Below are 17,634 nucleotides of genomic sequence, written 5' to 3' on the forward strand. Positions count from 1 at the left end.
CCTGCCCCGCTCAACCAGGCTCCACCCCCTACCCCGCCCAACTTCTGCCCCACTCACCCAAGGCCCCGCCCCTCCGCTGCACCCTGCAGCTCCTCCAGAGTCCCACCACAACTCTGTTTCCCCCTAGCAACTCCCCATCGCCCCCGGTCTTCGTCGCGTGGTCCTCCCTGGATCACAACCCCTCGAAAACCGGAGGAATCGATGGCCCCTGGGGCTGTGTCCCGTGGGATCGGCGTAAGTGTAGAAGTGACCCTCCCCTTCCCTCACCTCGCTCCAGCTGCCTGCGCCCACTCCCCACCCCACGGAGGCCAAACGCTTTTTTTCTTAAAACGTTTTTACTTCTTTCAACCCACAACATCACCATTTACGAGGACAAGAGGGAAGGAGGGGAGTGATGTGGCATGGGGGTTAAGGAGCTGAGCCTGGGGGCAGGTGTGTGGGGAGGGTTGCCATCAGGGGCACTTTCGCTCCACGCATTGCTTCCCGCCCTCCTCGTATTCCTGCTTGGAGATCCACATCTGCTGGAAAGTGCCCTGGGTGGAGGAGGCAACATGAGGATCAGGGTGGCCTTGGAGGGGGGTGTGGATGGGCAGGTGCAGCCCCTGGGAACCCTCCAACAGGCCGCAATGGCCCCTCGGGTCCACATCCCTCTGAAACCCCTCCCCACCTCAGGGGGAGTGTATCTTCTTCATACCATTCAATCATTCATTCATTCAAGTATTTATTGAACAGCAGTCTCTGCCTTGAGCTAAACCCTGTTCCTGAGCTGGGGGATGGCACACATAGCCCCCAGGCCAGCCAACGTGCACCCAGCACCCAACACCCACTACGCACACACAGCCCTCCCCCAAGGTGTCCTCTCCCCACTCCATCAGGGCTACCAAACACCAAAAGCATCCCTTCTTTTGAAGGAGGATATTCCCTCCACCTCACCATTCCGACACTGTGGCACCCCATCTGCAGCCTTCACCATTACAACATGCCTGTGAGTATTCCTGCAATGAGCATGTCAATGTTCCTTCTCTCTCTCTCTCTCTCTTTTTTTTTTTTTCTTTGAGATGGAGTCTCACTCTGTCACCCAGACTGGAGGGCTGGAGTGCAGTGGTGCGATCTTGGCTCACTGCAACCTCCACTTCCCAGGTTCAAGCAATTCTCCTGCCTCAGCCTCCCAAGTAGCTGGGACTACAGGTACCTGTAACCACATCTGGCTAATTTTTATTTTTTATTTTTAGTAGAGACAGGGTTTCAGTTTGTTGGCCAGGCTGGTTTTGAACTCTTGACCTCGTAATCCACCTGCCTCGGCCTCCCAAAGTGCTGGGATTACAGGTGTGAACCACAGCTCCCAGCCCTCTCTACTTTTTTAATCTTTATTTTTTGTAGAGATGAGGGTCTCGCTATGTTGCCCAGGCTGGTATCAAACTCCTGGGCTCAAGTGATCATTCCACCTTAGCCCCCCACAATGTTGGGATTACAGGCATGAGCCACCCCACCTGGCCAGGAATATTATTAATACTTAATTTTGAGCTGGGTGCGGTGGCTCATGCCTATAATCCCAGCACTTTGGGAGGCCAAGATAAGTGGGTCACTTGAGGTCAGGAGTTTGAGACCAGCCTGGCCAACATGGCAAAACCTCATCTCTACTAAAAATCCAAAAATTAGCCAGGCATGGTGGTGCACGTAGGTAATCCCAGCTAGTCAGGAGGCTGATGCAGAAGAATCACTTAAACCCAGCAGGTGGAGCCAAGATTGCTGCACTGCACTCTAGCCTGGGCAACAGAGTGAGACTCTCTAAAAAAAAAAAAAAAAGAACTGTGTGGCTGACAGGCTCCAGCCCTGAGATAAGTTCCAACTGCCAGCCTCTGTCCTTCTGACCCTGGTTTCTGTCTCCCCGGGCGACTTCCCTTCTTGTGAATGTCCTCCTTGTCTGTCATAGCCTCACTGTCCCCTCTGTGTGGCTAATACCCTCCAGAAGCAGTTTGCAACTCCAGCTCCCTGCTCAGTACCTTCCTTTGACCTCAGCAACAGATCCAGACTGAACTCACCACCTCCTTCCCCAGAGCCAATCTGTCTGCCTCTTTTGCTAGTTACCGCTTGCTATCCACCCAATTCCCACTGCTATCCATGCTATGACTCCAGGACAATCGAAACAGCCTCCTTGCAAGGTCCCCTTGACCCCAGCTCACACCTTGATCCCAAAGACTCATACCTGGCAGTATTCCCAATGCCTACATTGCCACATCACTCCCTTGCATCAAACCATCAGGGTCTCTCTGATGACTAAGCACAGTAGATGTCTCGCCAAAATCTCATCCTGACCTCGTATCTCCAGCTACCTGTCCCCCTACTCCCATTTTTTTTTTTTTTTTTTTTGAGACAAAGATTCTCGCTCTGTCACCCAGGCTAGAGTGTAGTGGAGTGATCTTGGCTCACTGCAATCTCTGTCTGCTGGGTTCAAGAGATTCTCATGCCTCAGCCTCCTGAGTAGCTGGGATTACAGGCATGTGCCACCATGCCTTGCTAATTTTTGTATTTTTAGTAGAGACAGGGTTTTACCATGTTGGCCAGGTGGGTCTCAAACTCCTGACCTCAAGTAATCTGCCCACCTAAGCCTCCCAAAGTGCAGGGATTACAAGTGTGAGCCACCATGACCAGCCTCTTCTCTCCAATTTGTAAAAGTAGAGATGGGTCTTGCTGTTTCCCTGCTGGGTCTTGAACTCCTGGCCTCAAGTTATCCTCCTACTTTAGTTTCCCAAAGTGGTGGGATGACAGGTATGGACCACTGTACTGGGCCCCTGCTCCCCAATTTGTGTCCTGTTCATCCTTCTGGGAACACTTATTGACCTTTCTCAAAAATAAATGTTGAATGAATGAATAAGTGAGTGAATGAATGAAGCAGACAAAGTGGTGGGCGCTGTCTGGGTCTCCCCTCTCCCCGACAGTCAGTGCTAGGCCAGGTCCCCTTCCTCTCACCAGTGAGGCAAGGATGGAACCCCCGATCCAGGGGCTGAACTTGCGCTCCATGGTGCTGTTGCTGGCGATGAGTTTCAGTCGCATGCTCTGGGGGTGAAAAGGGGCTGGGGGAAGCAGACACCTAGGTTCTGGGAAGGGGCAGGGCTTGGTGGGGACAGGGGAAGACTTGGGAAGCCACAGGGGCAGGGGTGCTGCTCTGGTGGCCAGAACAGGAGGATGTGGGAAGGATGAAGGGACCCAGTCCTGGGCAGCTGAGCCAGGATGGGCGTCCAGGGCCCTGGGTCAGGGGTGGTCTCCTACCGGTGGGGTCTTCTGGGAAAGCTCTCGATTGAGCCTGTCAGTGAAGCCCTGCAGCAGTGTGTTCCCGCCAGTGACAATGACACTTCCGTACAGGCCCTGAGAGCAGGGAGAAGGAGTGAGCCGTCGGGGGACAGCCCCCTCATCCTGCCTCCCCACTTTTCCTGGGCCCCTTTGCCCAGCCTCAGCCCCAGCCGGCCTCACCGGGCGAATGTCAATGTCACACATGCCGATGCTGGTGGTCACCACGTGGCCCACGCCCAACATGGTGTTTCCCGACAGGCCCTGCAGAGACAGGTGACTGGGCTGTGGGATCTCTGCCCCTTCCCCCTAGACCCTTGCAATCCTCCCCAGCCTACCCCATGCCCCAGGATCCAGGGACTCCATTCAGCGCCCGCCCCATTCCTTGCCACCTGGCCAAACCTTGACGTTTGAGGGATCAAACAGGCCCTCAGGGATGCGGAGTCGCTCGGCGCCGTAGTCTGTGTTGTAGCCATTGGGCATCTCGTAGTGCACTGTGGGCATTTGCGCAGCCACCCTGCCCAGAAGGGAACAGGCCTCTGCTTGGAGCGCTCAAGAAGGATCAGTGGGTGGCCAGCACCGGAGCCCCCCAGCCCACCCCCAGAGTCCTGGTTCTGCCCTCTCTCCCACCCCGCAGCCCCGAGCCACACTCACTGTTCATCGTAGGGGGAGTCTGAGACCTGGAGCACAGAGGCCTGGAAGTCCTGGATCACCTCCTAAAATTCCAGCGGGGGTGGTGAGGGCCTTGCTTCCTCCTGAGCAACACCTCCCCCACTCACTCTTCATATGCAGGGCCTCTGCCCGACCCCCATTCATGGCAGGGGAGAGTGGTTTCAGGGGGCCCTCTCCAGAGGCTCACGTTACACATGTAGTTATGCCAGGACTTGGAGACCTGGGGTAGCTTCTCCTTCTTCTTCCAGTTTGGGGGGGCTCCCTCCCGGACAGGCTCCTGTGGGGGGCACAGCATAGGAACACCCTTTCCCAGCCCACCCTGGCCACCCGCCCCCTCCCACCTTCCTGGCACTGTTCCCGGCTCTGTAGCTAACTGGAACTGGAGGCTGTGCTGTGCTGCCTGCAAGAGGGGTTTCTCACCCTTCCCTGATGGAGAGGAGAGAGAATGGGGCATGCCTCTCTCCCTGTGTGTCCTTCACATGGTGGGTGCAGCTGATCTGAAGACCACGGGGAATACGGTAGAGACAGAACCTCAAGTGAATGGCCTCCTAGGGGGCCATGCTCCATGTGAGGGCCCAGGACAGAGCTGAGCACGCGGTGTCACTTCATACTCACAGCACCCTGGCTACTGCCTACTGCCGTTCCACTCCACAGAAGAGGAAACGGAGGCCCACGGAGCTTTGACATCATGCTGTTGCTCACACAGCTCTTCTTTTTTTTCAGACATAGTCTCACTGTCGCCCAGGCTGGAGTGCAGTGGCACAATCTCGGCTCACTGCAACCTCTGCCTCCCGGGTTCAGGCGATTCTCCAGTCTCAGCCTCCCAAGTAGCTGGGATTACAGGCGTGCACCACCACACTCGGCTAGTTTTTGTATTTTTAGTAATGACATGATTTCACCATGTTGCCAAGGCTGATCTCAAAGTGAGCTCAAAGTGATCTGCCTGCTTCAGCCTCCTAAAGTGCTGGGATTACAGGCATGAGCCACCTGCCTCCTAAAGTGCTGGGATTACAGGCATGAGCCACCTGCCTACTACTGGTCGGTCCCACAGCTCTTGGGTGGCAGAGGCAGAACTTGAACCTGGGTCTGTATTGGACCTCAGAACCCACCACACTGGCCCTTACACATCCCACTGTCTGCCAGCTGGTTCCATGACCTCAGTGTTTCCCTCAGCCTGTCTGGATTTTGGCTGCCTCGATTATAAAAGGAGAAACTGAGGCCGGGCACGGTGGCTCCTGCATGTAATCCCAGGACTTTGGGGAGGCCAAGGTGGGCAGATCTCGAGCTCAGGAATTCGAGACCAGCCTGGCCAATATGGTGAAACCCCGTCCCTACCAAAAATACAAAAATTAGCCAGGCACCTGGTGGCGTGCACCTGTAATCACAGCTACTCAGGAGGCTGAGGCAGAAGAATCACTTGAACCTGGGAGATGGAGGTTGCAGTGAGCCAAGATCACATCACTGCACTCCAGTTTGGGTGACAGAGCGAGACTGTCTCAAAAAAAAAAAAAAAAAAAAAAAAAAAAGGAGAAACGGAAGCCAGGATCCACTGGGGAGTCTGCTGCTCTCTGCTCTGATATCTCATGTGTCAGTGGGTTGAAGGCCATGGGGCGAGTGGCCAGGACTCTAGTGGCAGCTCCATATCCCCAGAGACCCCACCTTGGCTGCGATCATGTAAGGTGGGATGATGTCGATGGCCATCTCCTGGAACAGCTCCCGGCACTGCATGGAGATGAAGTCCCCTGCCAGAGGGGACTTGACAATGCCTGGAAAGGGAGGCACTGTCAGGACCTGGTCCTCCTGGAGTGCCCCCGCCCCCTGCTGAGGCCCCACCTTGCTGCAGGACGTAGCCATCATGTACTGGAATGGCCGTGGTGTGGGTGGCCCCGCTATCCAGCACGAGGCCCGTGGAGCGCCCATTTGCAAAGCTGGCATCGGATGGGTAAGTCAAAGAGACAGCAGCGGCAAGTGAGGGGCCTGGGACTCCCTCTGCTCTGGCCACTCTCTGCTCTGCCATCTCCAGTCTGCAAATCTCTCCTCCTGGTGAGGACCCATGTCCTGAAGAAAGGCTCTGAGACCCCAGTTACTTCTTTGCTAATATACATTTTTTGAAACGGAGTATCGCGCTATCACCCAGGCTGAAGTGCAATCACGTGATCTCAGCTCACTGCAATCTCCACCTCCAGGTTCAAGGGATTCTCCTGCCTCAGCCTCTCAAATACTTGGGACTACAGGCACGCACCACCATGCCAGGCTAATTTTTGTATTTTTTTTTTGAGACAGAGTTTCTCTCTTGTTACCCAGGCTGGAGTGCAATGGCGCGATCTCGGCTCACCGCAACCTCCGCCTCCTGGGTTCAGGCAATTCTCCTGCCTCAGCCTCCCGAGTAGCTGGGATTATAGGCACACACCACCATGCCCAGCTAATTTTTTGTATTTTTAGTAGAGACGGGGTTTCACCATGTTGACCAGGTTGGTCTCGATCTCTCGACCTTGTGATCCACCCGCCTCGGCCTCCCAAAGTGCTGGGATTACAGGCTTGAGCCACTGTGCCCGGCCTAATTTTTGTATTTTTAGTAGAGATGGGGTTTTGCAGTGTTGGCCAGACTAGTCTCGAACTCCTGACTTCAAGTGATCTGCCCACCTTGGCCTCCCAAAGTGTTGGGATTACAGGTGTGAGCCACTGCACTTGGCCAGCCACAGTGCCCAGTCCCTGTATTTTTGGTTGTGTCTTACAGACTCCCTGAAATTAGGGGTTGCTATCACTCCACGGCGTAGCACAGGGTTCAATGTAAGGCAGATCCTTTAAAAATTCAATGTTTAAAGGGGTTCTTGGGAAGGGACTGCTGCAGCGTTCTACACGTCTCCCTCCTCTGTCCAGCTCCAGCCCCTGGCCCAGCTCACTGTCTGCTCAGCCTGATCCAGGGAATGGAAAGGGGCCACTGATCTGGCCACCCCAGGGTCGGAGGTGCTCAGCCCACTGGGCCTTCTGCACTAGTGGGGTGGAGGGAGGCGTCTGCCCATTCAGATACTGATCTTCAGAGAACCAGGCCTGGGCCCCCCAGCTGAGCTCAGCTGCGGCTCATCACAGGCCCCACCCGGGGCCCTCCACCCAGTCAGAGCAGCTCAGCCCAGAGGATACGCGGTGAGCACGGCCGTCTTGCATAAGAAGAAAGCAGGAATGTTGTACTGCTCGAACATCAGCTCTGTCAGCTTCTCCCGCTTGGCCCGTGTGTTCCACTGTGGAGAAAGTGCAGGAGGGGAGGATTCAGGGAGAGGCACAGACCCACACACTTGCAACACAAACACGCATACACTCACTGTTGCACACATGCATTCAAACACTTGCACACACACACACGCTCAAACACACATATACGCTCATACAGATACACACATAAACACACACTCATACATTCACACTACGCATATATTCAGTTACACACACATGCATTCAAACATACTTTGACACTCACAAATACACATACATACACACACAAACTCACTCTTGCACATACACATATATTCACCTGATAATCACACACACACATGCATTCAAAACACTTGCACGGGCCGGGCACCATTGCTCATGCCTAATCCCAGCACATTGGGAGGCCGAAGTGGGAGGATTGCTTGAGCCTAGGAGTTTGAAACTAGCCCGGACAGCATAGTGAGATGCTGTCTCATTAAAAAGAAAATGTTTTTAAGTAAAGAGCTTATGGGAATTAAAACTACATGAACAGAAATGAAAGACTCAGTAGGATTGGAACATAAAGTGGAGGGACTATCTTGGAAATGATATTTCCAAGTGTGAGACTCTGTCTCAAAGGAAAAAAAAATGTGAACACAGGTTTTTTGTTTTGTTTTGTTTTTTCTTTCCAGTTCTAGGAAAACAAAACGTTGCACAAGAAAGGAAAAGTAATAATAGTGTAGCTCCTGCATCAGGCCTGATTAGTGTACATAGTAATAAGAGTATAAATATTGGGCTGGGCACAGTGACTCATGCCTGTAATTCCAGCAATTTGTAAATTGAGGTAGAAGGATCGCTTAAGCACAGGAGTTTGAAGCCAGCCTGGGCAATACAACAAGATCCCATCTTTACAAACTATTCTCTTAAAATTCTTTCCAATTTAAAAAGAGTCTAAATACTGAATACTGATTTCTTTTAAAGTCTAAAATACAACCAGTCTGGGTGCGGTGGATCTCACCTATAATCTCAGCAATTTGGGAGGCTGAGGCAGGCAGGTTGCTTGAATTCAAGACCAGCCTGGACAACACGGTGAAACCCTGCCTCTACAAAAAAATTAAAAAATCAGCTGGGCTTGGTGGCTCATGCCTGTAGTTCCAGCTGCTCTGGAGGCTGAAATGAGAGGGTCACTTGAGCCCAGGAGGTCAAGGCTGCAGAATCGTGCTGCTGCACTCCAGCCTGGTTGACAAAGTGAGAGCCTGTCTCAAAAACAAACAACAGAACCCCAAACAACCACAACAGAACCCACTATGCTTAAAGGTGGGTGATGAGAAATATGTGTGGTATAGGCTGGGGAGGAAAAGAGAGCTAAGTGATCATTTTCTAAAGCGGAGAATTCATAGATAATACCTAAAACAAAAATCTCCACAGGCTGCAATTTAAGTGTGATATTAGAGATCTGGAAGAAAATACTCCAAAAATTAGCTAAAAAGGGAGAAAAAAGGTGGCTTTTATACAGGGGGAAATATAAGGAGGCAGGTAAGAACATTTTTAAAAATGCAGTTGTTTTTGTTGTTGTTTTGAGATGGAGTTTCGCTCTGTCTCCCAGGCTGGAGTGCAGTGGCACGATCTCAGCTCACCACAACCTCTGCCTCCTAGGTTCAAGTGAGTCTCCTGCCTCAGCCTCCTGAGTAGCTGGGATTACAGGTGGATGCCACCACATCCAACTATTTTTTGTATTTTTAATAGAGATGGGGTTTCACCACATTGGTTAGGCTGGTCTAGAATTCCTGACCTTGTGATCCGTCCACCTTGGCCTCCCAAAGTGCTGGGACTAAAGGCGTGAGCCACTGTGCCCGGCCTAAACTGCAGTTTTTAAAATTTATATTGTTTTAATAAAAGTGAAGGAGTCTTACCATATTGCCTAGGGTGGTCTCAAACTCCTGGGTTCAAATGATCCTCCCATCTTGGCATCCCAAAGTGCTAGGATTACAGGTGTGAGCCCACATCCCTAGCCTACCAATTTTGATCCAAATAATAAGTTAAAAGGTCAAAAAAGGACTTGGAGGCTGGGTGCAGTGGCTCATGCTTGCAATCCCAGCACTTCAGAAGGCCAAGGCAGATGGATCACCTGAGGTCAGAAGTTCCACACCAGCCTGGCCAACATGACGAAACCCCATCTCTACTGGCACCCACCTTCATGCCTGGCGAATTTTTTGTAAAAATACAAAAAATTAGGCATGGTGGCGGGTGCCGGTAATCCCAGCCACTTGGCAGGCTGAGGCAAGAGAATTCCTTGAACCCAGGAGACAGAGGCTGAGATCTCACGATTGCACTCCAGCCTGGGCAACAGAGCAAGATTCTGTCTCAAAAGATTAAAAATTTAGGCCGGGTGCGGTGGCTCAAGCCTGTAATCCCAGCACTTTGGGAGGCCGAGGCGGGTGGATCACGAGATCAAGAGATCAAGACCATTCTGGTCAACATGGTGAAACCCCATCTCTACTAAAAATACAAAAAATTAGCTGGGCATGGTGGCGCGTGCCTGTAATCCCAGCTACTCAGGAGGCTGAGACAGGAGAATTGCCTGAACCCAGGAGGCGGAGGTTGCGGTGAGCTGAGATCGCGTGATTGCACTCCAGCCTGGGTAACAAGAGTGAAACTCCGTCTCAAAAAAAAAATTAAAAATTAAAAATTAAAAATTTAAAAAGGACTTGGAGACAGAGAAGGGCAGCAAAGTAGATAGAGCAGGAAGAGAGCAGGAGGGCTGGAGATTTAGCCACGAAGGAAAGAAAGTGGTGAAGATGGATGAGGTGAGTCTGAAAAGGGAGGTTAAGTGGCCGAGAGTGGTCAAGGGAGGTCAAGTGGCTTGAGGGGAGAGGAGAAGTGGATGGTGGGAATGAGGTTCGGTGGAGATCAGGGCTGGACGTGGACGTATGGAGTAGGCATAGGCACTCACCGGAGCCTCGGACATGAGCACTGGGTGCAGGTTTGGCTCAGACTTGACGTGTTTGCTGTAGGTGTGATCCAGGATGGCTCGGAAGCACTCCCAGTCCTCAACTGGGGCCAGAAGAGCAGCACGGAGACGCAAGAGGGCAGGCAGGGGTCAGGGACAGGAGAAAAAGGAGGGAGGAAGGCCAAGCCCAAAGGAAGGTCAGTGAGTCCAGCTCCAGGGGAACACCCTCCTTCCCAGAAACCTGATGGGCCACTGGGATGGGAACCAGGCAGTTCGGGGAGGCAGTGAGAAGAATCCTGGGACTGCAAGGAAGAATCCGTGGGGAGTTGGGGCTGCTATGTCCCAGATCGTGGAGACTGAGCTCCCTGTCTCTGTCAGGAGGTGATGGGTGAGGGCCCCTTACTCATGCCATTCTTCAGGGGCGACATGACCTCCGCTCCATCCCGAGGCACGTGCAGGGCATTGGTGTCGATGTGAAAGATCTTCCCTTTCTTCTCTTTGTCCCCCTCCAGCTCCAGCCCGCCCCCCTCCTCCGCGGCCAGCAGCCCCACCGTGGTGGGGAAGTCAGCCTGGTGGGGAAGGGTTGGGGAGGATCGGCAGGAAGAGGGGTCACCTTCTTGCCCCTGTCCAGCCCCACAGCGGGGTCCTCATCCCGCCCCTGGGTTTATTCCCACATTCCCGCTCAGCAGAGCTTCTGGGCAATCTGGGAGAGCCCTGGGTCACTGGAAAGCCTGAATAAGGGTTCAGAGCCCCTAGGATTTGGGGAGGAGACTGAAAGGCTCACCTTGGGGCAGTCCTCCCCAGCGTACCCAGCTCGGACTGAGAAGGAGCCAATGTCAAAGACCAGCGCCCCCACCTCATCTGTGCAGGGAGACAGGCCTGTAAGGGGACTTCCCCCGAACTGTCTCCCGCTAGGTAGCTCCGAGAGGAAGTCAGGGCAGAGCCACAGTCTCACTACTTTCATCACCATTCTGGGGCAGGTGGGACTGGAGTCCGAGGTCCTGGGACTGGGGGCAGGGGCATCACACTGCCAGGGTCCCTGCTTGCCCAGTGGCCTTGCTCACGTAGCCCTCCCGACGGGAAAGGAAGGGGCCGGGGAACAGGTGAAGGTGGGTTGCAAGGTAGAGAGGTTGGTCCAGGTGCGCGCGAGGTGTGCAGGGAGGACCGAGCGCAGGAGTGGCGGGAGACCCAAGCCTGGGACCGGACCCATTCGTGCACGGAGGTGACAGGCCCCGGGGTGCCCAGAGCTCAGATCGATGGTGCGGGTTCGGAACGCAGGGCTGCGGGAGCCCAGGGCCCAAGGCTTGCTCACCTCCGCCGTAGACACCCCCGCTCATAGTGCCCTCTGCGCGGCTCGCGGCCCGTGGGCGGCGGCGGGATCAGCACCGAGGCGGCCGGACAGCTCCCGGGATCCCGGGCGGGGCGGGGCGCGAGGCGGCCAATCCGGAGGCCGGATCCCCCGCCCCCAACGGCGCCGCCGATTGGCTGCCAGGAGAGACAATGACCCGGACGGGGGCCGCTGCTTTAAAGGGAAAGACGTCCCCGGTTAGGCGGCCGGGAGGAGATGGGGCAGGGGGCGCCCAGGAGGGACTTAACGGTCCCTAAGGAACGCGTGGCAGAGAGGAGAGCAGGAAAGAGGAGGAGACCAAGACTCTGTAGGACGACTGATGAGGTCCTTACCCCCTTGCTTTTTAGTTTTATTATTTTAATTTTTTTGGTAGAGATGGAGGTCTTGTTATTTCGCCCAGGCTGGTTTCGATCTCCTGAGCTCAAGCGATCTTCCTCAGCCTCCCAAGTAGCTGGGATTATAGGCAGGTGCCAGCACGCCTGGCTAATTAAAAAATACATATATTTTTTGTAGAGATGGGATCTTGCTCTGTTGCCCAGGTTGAGCTCTAACTCCTGGCCTCAAGCGAGCCTCCCACCTCAACCTCCCAAGGTGCTGGAATTACAGGCATGAGCCACCTCGCCCCTCCTCTATCCCCTTACCTTTTAAAGCAGGGTTGGGAGAGAGCTCCAGTATCCAGAAGGGTCATCTATCTTCAGGCTGCTCTGAGCCCGGTTCTGACAAACCCAGGCCTAAATGGAATGACTGAGAGAGGGAGGGAAGGGAAGATTGAGAGAGGGACCAGAGGGGGTGTGTCTCCATCTCTCCCTGTTTTTCCCTCCTTTTTTTTTTTGAGATGGACTCTTACTGTGTCGCCCAGGATCACTGCAACCTCCGCCTCCTGGGTGTTCACATGACTCTCCTGTCACAGCCTCCTAAGTAGCTGGGACTACAGGCGCATGCCACCACGCCCGGCTGATTTTTTGTATTTTTAGTGGACACCAGGTTTCACCGTGTTAGCCAGGATGGTCTTGATCTCCTGACCTCGTGATTTGCCCACCTCAGCCTCCCAAAGTGCTGGGATTACAGGCGTGAGCCACCAAGCCTGGCCTCTCTTTTTTGTTTTTAGGAGATTGGGTCTTGCTACATTGCCCAGGCTGGTCTTGAACTCCTGGCCTCAACGTCTCAAAGTGCTGGGATTAAAAGCATTAGCCACCATGCCCAATTGCCCTCTTTTCTTTCTGCTGGCCCCTCTTGCTCCACACCCCCCGCCCCAGTACCTGGGTCTTATACATGTGTACTCATGCGTACACATGTGTACATACATTCACACAGCAGCATTCAGCTCACCTTGCTTCAGCTTCCTTTCTCCATCTCTCTCTCTCTTCAGCCCCTGTTCTCCTGAGGAGGCATTTATCAACAAGAGGGTTTTTGTTTCTTATATTTTTGAGTTGGGATCTTCTATGATTGTGCAGTGGCGTGACCATAGCTCACTGTAAACTCGAACTCCTGTAACCTGCAACATCCTGGGTTCAAGTGATCCTCTCGCCTCAGCCTCCTGAGTAGCTGGGACTTACAGGTGCACACCACCACACTTGGCTCTTTTTTTTTTTTTTTTTCTTTTTTCTTTTTTGAGCCAGAGTCTCACTCTGTCACCCAGGCTGGAGTGCAGTGGTATGATCTCAGCTCACTGCAACCTCCACCTGCTGGGTCCAGGTTCAAGGAATTCTCTTCCTGAATAGCTGGGACTGCAGGCACACGACACCACACCTGGCTAATATATATATTTGTATTTTTAGTAGAAATGGGATTTCACCGTATTGGCCAGGCTGGTCTCGATCTCCTGACTTCATGATCCGCTTGCCTTCGCCTCCCAAAGTGCTGAGATTACAGCCATAAGCCACTGCGCCCAGCCTTTTTTTTTTTTTTTCCCAAGACACGGGCCCTCACTGTGTTGCCCAATTTGGTCTCGAACTCCCGGCCTCAAGCGATCCTCCCGCCTTGGCTTCCTGAGTCATTGGGATTACAGGTGTCAGCCACAGTGCCAGACTAACAAATGATTTTCTACTGCTTGGATCCCAGGTTCTTCTGGGCTCCTGGCACCACAGTTTTGATGGCAAAGACGAAGAAGCAGCTCTGACACCTTGGGATAGCTGAGGGACCCTTCTGTGAGGGTGTGTGTGTCTGTCTGTATGTGTCTATGTGTGTTGGAGTGTGTGTGCATGTGTGTACATATGCACATCTGAATGCTTGTGTGTGCTGAGAATGTGCCCGTCTACTTGTTTGGGGGTGAAGGAGCTTTGAGACCAGAGATGGCACAGGAAGAGGGTACTTTGTGAGGTCAACATGCCCCTGAAGGTTCTCTGCTCACCACATGCCCACCCTGGAAGAGACTCCACCCCTCCCCGGCCAAAGGACAGACGGCTTGAGCTGGCTCATGGCTTACCTACTGATGACCATGACATTTCAATGCCTAGGGCTGGTTCTGAGTTCAGACTTAGCTTCTAAGACTGAAAGGGTCCAGGTTTCAGCGGGAGGGGTGAGCTGTAGGGGAGAGGGCTCACTCAGGAGGTGGGAGAGTGAGATTTTCCAGAGTGACCCTAGGTCAGTCCATTCGAGGCTGGAGGAATTGAGTGGATCTCTTAAAGTGCTTACGTTTCTTTTTCTTTTTTTCTTCTTTTTATTTATTTATTATATATTTTTTAAATTGCGTTTTCGGGTTTGGGGTACATGTGAAGAACATGTAAGATGGTTGCGTAGGTGCACACATGGCAGTGTGGTTTGCTGCCTTTCTCCCCATGCTATCCCTCCCCAACTCCCCACCCCCCGCTGTCCCTCCCCTATTTCCCCCTCAACAGACCCCAGTGTATGATACTCCCCTCCCTGTGTCCATGTGTCCATGTGTCCATGTGTTCTCATTGTTCAACACTTGCCTGTGAGTGAGAACATGCAGTGTTTGATTTTCTGTTCTTTTTTTTTTTTTTTTTGAGCTAGAGTTTCACTCTGTTGCCCAGGCTGGAGTACAATGGCACAATCTTGACTCACTGCAGCATCTGCCTCCAGGTTCAAGCAATTCTTCAATCTTGACTCACTGCAACATCCGCCTCCAGGTTCAAGCAATTATTCTGCCTCAGCCTCCTGAGTAGCTGGGGTTACGGGCACATGCCACCACTCCCAGCTAATTGAGTTATTTTATTATTATTTTTATTATTATTTTGGGACGGAATCTCACTCTGTCACTCAGGCTGGAGTGCAGTGGCACGATCGCGGCTCACTGCAACCTCCGCCTCCCAGGTTCGAGCAATTCACCTGCCTCTGCCTCCGGAGTAGCTGGGATTACAGGCACCTGCCACCAAGCCGGGCTAATCTTGGCTCAATCACTCTGCCTCCTGGGTTTGAGTGATTCTCCTGCCTCAGCCTCCTGAGTAGCGACTACAGGCACCTGGCACCACACCCAGCGAATGTTTTGTATTTCTAGTGGAGACAGGGTTTCATCATGTTAGCCAAGATGGTCTTGATCTCTTGCCCTTGTGATCTGCCTGCCTTGGCCTCCCAAAGTGCTGAGATTACAGACGTGAGCCACCATACCTGGCCTTGTATTATTTTTAGTAGAGACGGGGTTTCACCATGTTGGCTAGGCGGGTCTGGAACTTCTGACCTCAGGTGATCTGCCAACCTCAGCCTTCCAAAGTGTTGGTATCACAGGCACGAGCCATCATGCCCAGCCAAGTGCTTGCATTTATTATTGTTTAAAATGCTGAGGTGAGGATGAAAAGAATGCTGGGGTGGAAGGTGAGTCTATTCATGTTATCCCTCTCCTTTTGTTGACATTTAATAATGTTGCCTCACTCTGAAGTTCACCTTGCCAATTCCTACTACCGCTTCTTTCCTCTCCACCACCCCAACCATCTCAGATTTAGAAGACTTGCCCGGGCAGGGCATGCAGTGGCTCACACCTATAGTTGCAGCACTTAGGGAGGCCAAGGTGGGAGGATCGCTTGAGGCCAGGAGTTTGAGACCAGCCTGGGCAACACAGAGACCCCATCTCTCAGAAGAAGAAGAAGGACGGAAGAAGGAAGAAGACAAATAAGAAGGAAGAGGAGGAGGAATAAGAAGAAGAAAGAGGACTGGGTCTTGCTACATCACGTCAGGAGTTCAAGACCAGCCTGACCAATATGGTGAAACCCCATCTCTACTAAAAATACAAAAAATTAGCTGGATGTGGTGGCATGTGCCTATAATCCCAGCTACTCGGGAGGCTGAGGCAGGAGAATTGCTTGAACCTAGGAGGCGGTGAGCCAAGATCACGCCACTGCACTCCTGCCTGAGTGACAGAGTGAGACTCTGCCTCAAAAAAAAAAAAAAAAAAAAAAAAAAAAAATCCTGGAGGAGGGAGGGCCTACCCGTCTCTCAGAATCCAGGAAGGCTTTCAGAAGTGAAGTTGGAGTTTCACCACGTTGACCAGGATGGTCTCGATCTCTTGACCTCATGATCCACCCACCTCGGCCTCCCAAAGTGCTGGGATTAAAAAATACAAAAAATTAGCTGGGCGTGGTGGCGCACGCCTGTAATCCCAGCTACTCAGGAGACTGAGGCAAGAGAATTGCCTGAACCCAGGAGGCGGAGGTTGCAGTGAGCCGAGATTTCGCCATTGCACTTCAGCCTGGGTAACAAGAGTGAAACTCTTGTCTCAAAAATAAAAATAAAATAAAATAAAAAATGAAAAAGAAGTGAAGTTGGAGCTAAACTGTGAAGGATGAAGCCAGGCACTGTGGCTCACGCCTGTAATCACAGCACTTTGGGAGCCCAAGGCAGGTGGATCATCTGACATCAGAGTTCAAGACCAGCCTGGCCAACATGGCGAAACCCTATCTCTACTAAAAATACAAAAAGTTAGCTGGGTGTAACAGTGGGTGCCTGTAGTCCCAGCTACTTGGGAGGCTGAGGCAGGTAAATCACTTCAACCCGGGAGGCAGAGGTCGCAGTGAGCTGAGATCGCGCCACTGCACTCCAGCCTGGGCAACAAGAGTGGAACTCTGTCTCAAATACAAACGAACAAAAACTGTGAAGGCGGAATAAGAGCTTATAGGTGAAGAAGGTGGGAAAGATAGTTCACAAAGAGAACAGCATGGACAGAGGTCTAGGGATACAAAAACTGGAATATGTAAAAACAGGAGTTCAGTTTAGAAGGAGGGTTGGACATGAGCTGCTGACAGGGGTCGGTGTCAGCAGGAGCTGAGACTGGAAGTAATTAATGACCAACTGGAGGAGGCTGAGGCTGCGGTGAGCTATGATCACACCACTGCCGCCTGGGAGACAGACAGACACTGTCTCTTAAAAATAAAATAAGACCAATGGGTTCATGCCTATAACTGTTTTTGTTTGTTTTTCTTTTTCTTTTTAGAGAGAGTCTTGCTGTGTCACCCAAGCTGGAGTGCAGTGATGCACTACTGCAACCTCAAACTCCCGGGCTCAGATGACCCTCCCACTTGGGCTTCCTGAGTAGCTGGGACCACAGGCAAGAGCCACCATGACTGGCTAATTTCTTTTCTTTCGTTCCTTCTTTCTTTCCTTTTTTTTTTTTTTTTTTTTTGGTAGAAACCGGGTCTTGCGGTTGCTCAGACTGTATTTTTTTGAGACAGAGTCTTGCTTTGTCTCCCAGGCTGTAGGACAGTGGTGCAATCTCGGCTCACTGCAACCTCTGTCTCCTGGGTTCAAGTGATTCTCCTGCCTCAGTCTCCTGAGTAGCTGGGATTACAGGCATACACCACCGTGCCCAGCTAATTTTTTGTATTTTTAGTGGAGACGGGGTTTCACCATGTTGGCCATGCTGATCTTGAACTCCTGACCTCAAGTGATTTACCCACCTCGGCTTCCCAAAGTGCTGGGATTACAGGTATGAGCCACTGGGCCCAGCCTCAAACTGTCTTTTTTTTTTTTTTTTTTTTTTTTTTTGAGACAGAGTCTCACTCTGTTACCCAGGCTGGAGTGCAGTGGCATGATCTCAGCTCACTGCAACATCTACCTCCTGTATTTAAGCAATTCAACGTCCACCTCCTATATTCAAGTAAATCCCTGCCTCAGCCTCCTGAGTAGCTGGGATTACAGGTGCCCGCCACCACACCTGGCTAATTTTTGTATTTATAGTAGAGACGGGTTTCACTGTATTTGCCAAGCTGGTCTTGAACTCCTGACCTCAGGTGATCTG

General features: G+C 52.3%; 1 protein-coding gene across 4 annotated transcripts; it reads right to left on the reverse strand.

Annotated features, from left to right (window-relative positions):
• Positions 1-316: 316 nt before the first annotated feature.
• Positions 317-11,544, reverse strand: ACTL6B (actin like 6B). 4 transcript variants are annotated; one of them, XR_012515270.1, is made up of 14 exons: positions 11,412-11,544; positions 10,884-10,960; positions 10,503-10,668; positions 10,103-10,203; positions 7,102-7,199; positions 5,794-5,888; positions 5,620-5,726; positions 4,148-4,237; positions 3,943-4,004; positions 3,691-3,805; positions 3,472-3,552; positions 3,271-3,366; positions 2,971-3,074; positions 317-533 (listed from the first exon to the last, which is right to left on the reverse strand). XR_012515270.1 is itself a non-coding variant. In XM_003934176.4 (14 exons), the coding sequence occupies exons 1-14, from the start codon at positions 11,434-11,436 to the stop codon at positions 453-455; spliced, it is 1,281 nt and encodes a 426-aa protein (XP_003934225.1). In that variant the 5' UTR covers positions 11,437-11,543; the 3' UTR covers positions 317-452. The 4 variants fall into 4 exon arrangements, 3 of the variants coding, with proteins under 3 accessions (XP_003934225.1, XP_074246427.1, XP_074246428.1); XM_003934176.4 differs by having other exon boundaries at positions 2,971-3,057; positions 11,412-11,543; XM_074390326.1 differs by lacking the exon at positions 2,971-3,074.
• Positions 11,545-17,634: the final 6,090 nt, after the last annotated feature.

The sequence above is a fragment of the Saimiri boliviensis genome, chromosome 20, assembly GCF_048565385.1.
Source record: "Saimiri boliviensis isolate mSaiBol1 chromosome 20, mSaiBol1.pri, whole genome shotgun sequence".
Classification (NCBI taxonomy): Eukaryota; Metazoa; Chordata; class Mammalia; order Primates; family Cebidae; genus Saimiri; species Saimiri boliviensis.

Coding starts and splice junctions, on each gene's coding strand:
- ACTL6B (XM_003934176.4), bottom strand. CDS start 11,436: ATGAGCGGGGGTGTCTACGGCGGAG. Junction 5,727..5,793: donor TGGCTACGTCCTGCAGCAAG/GTGGGGCCTCAG, acceptor CTCCCTTTCCAG/GCATTGTCAAGTCCCCTCTG. Junction 3,553..3,690: donor TTGATCCCTCAAACGTCAAG/GTTTGGCCAGGT, acceptor CTGTCTCTGCAG/GGCCTGTCGGGAAACACCAT.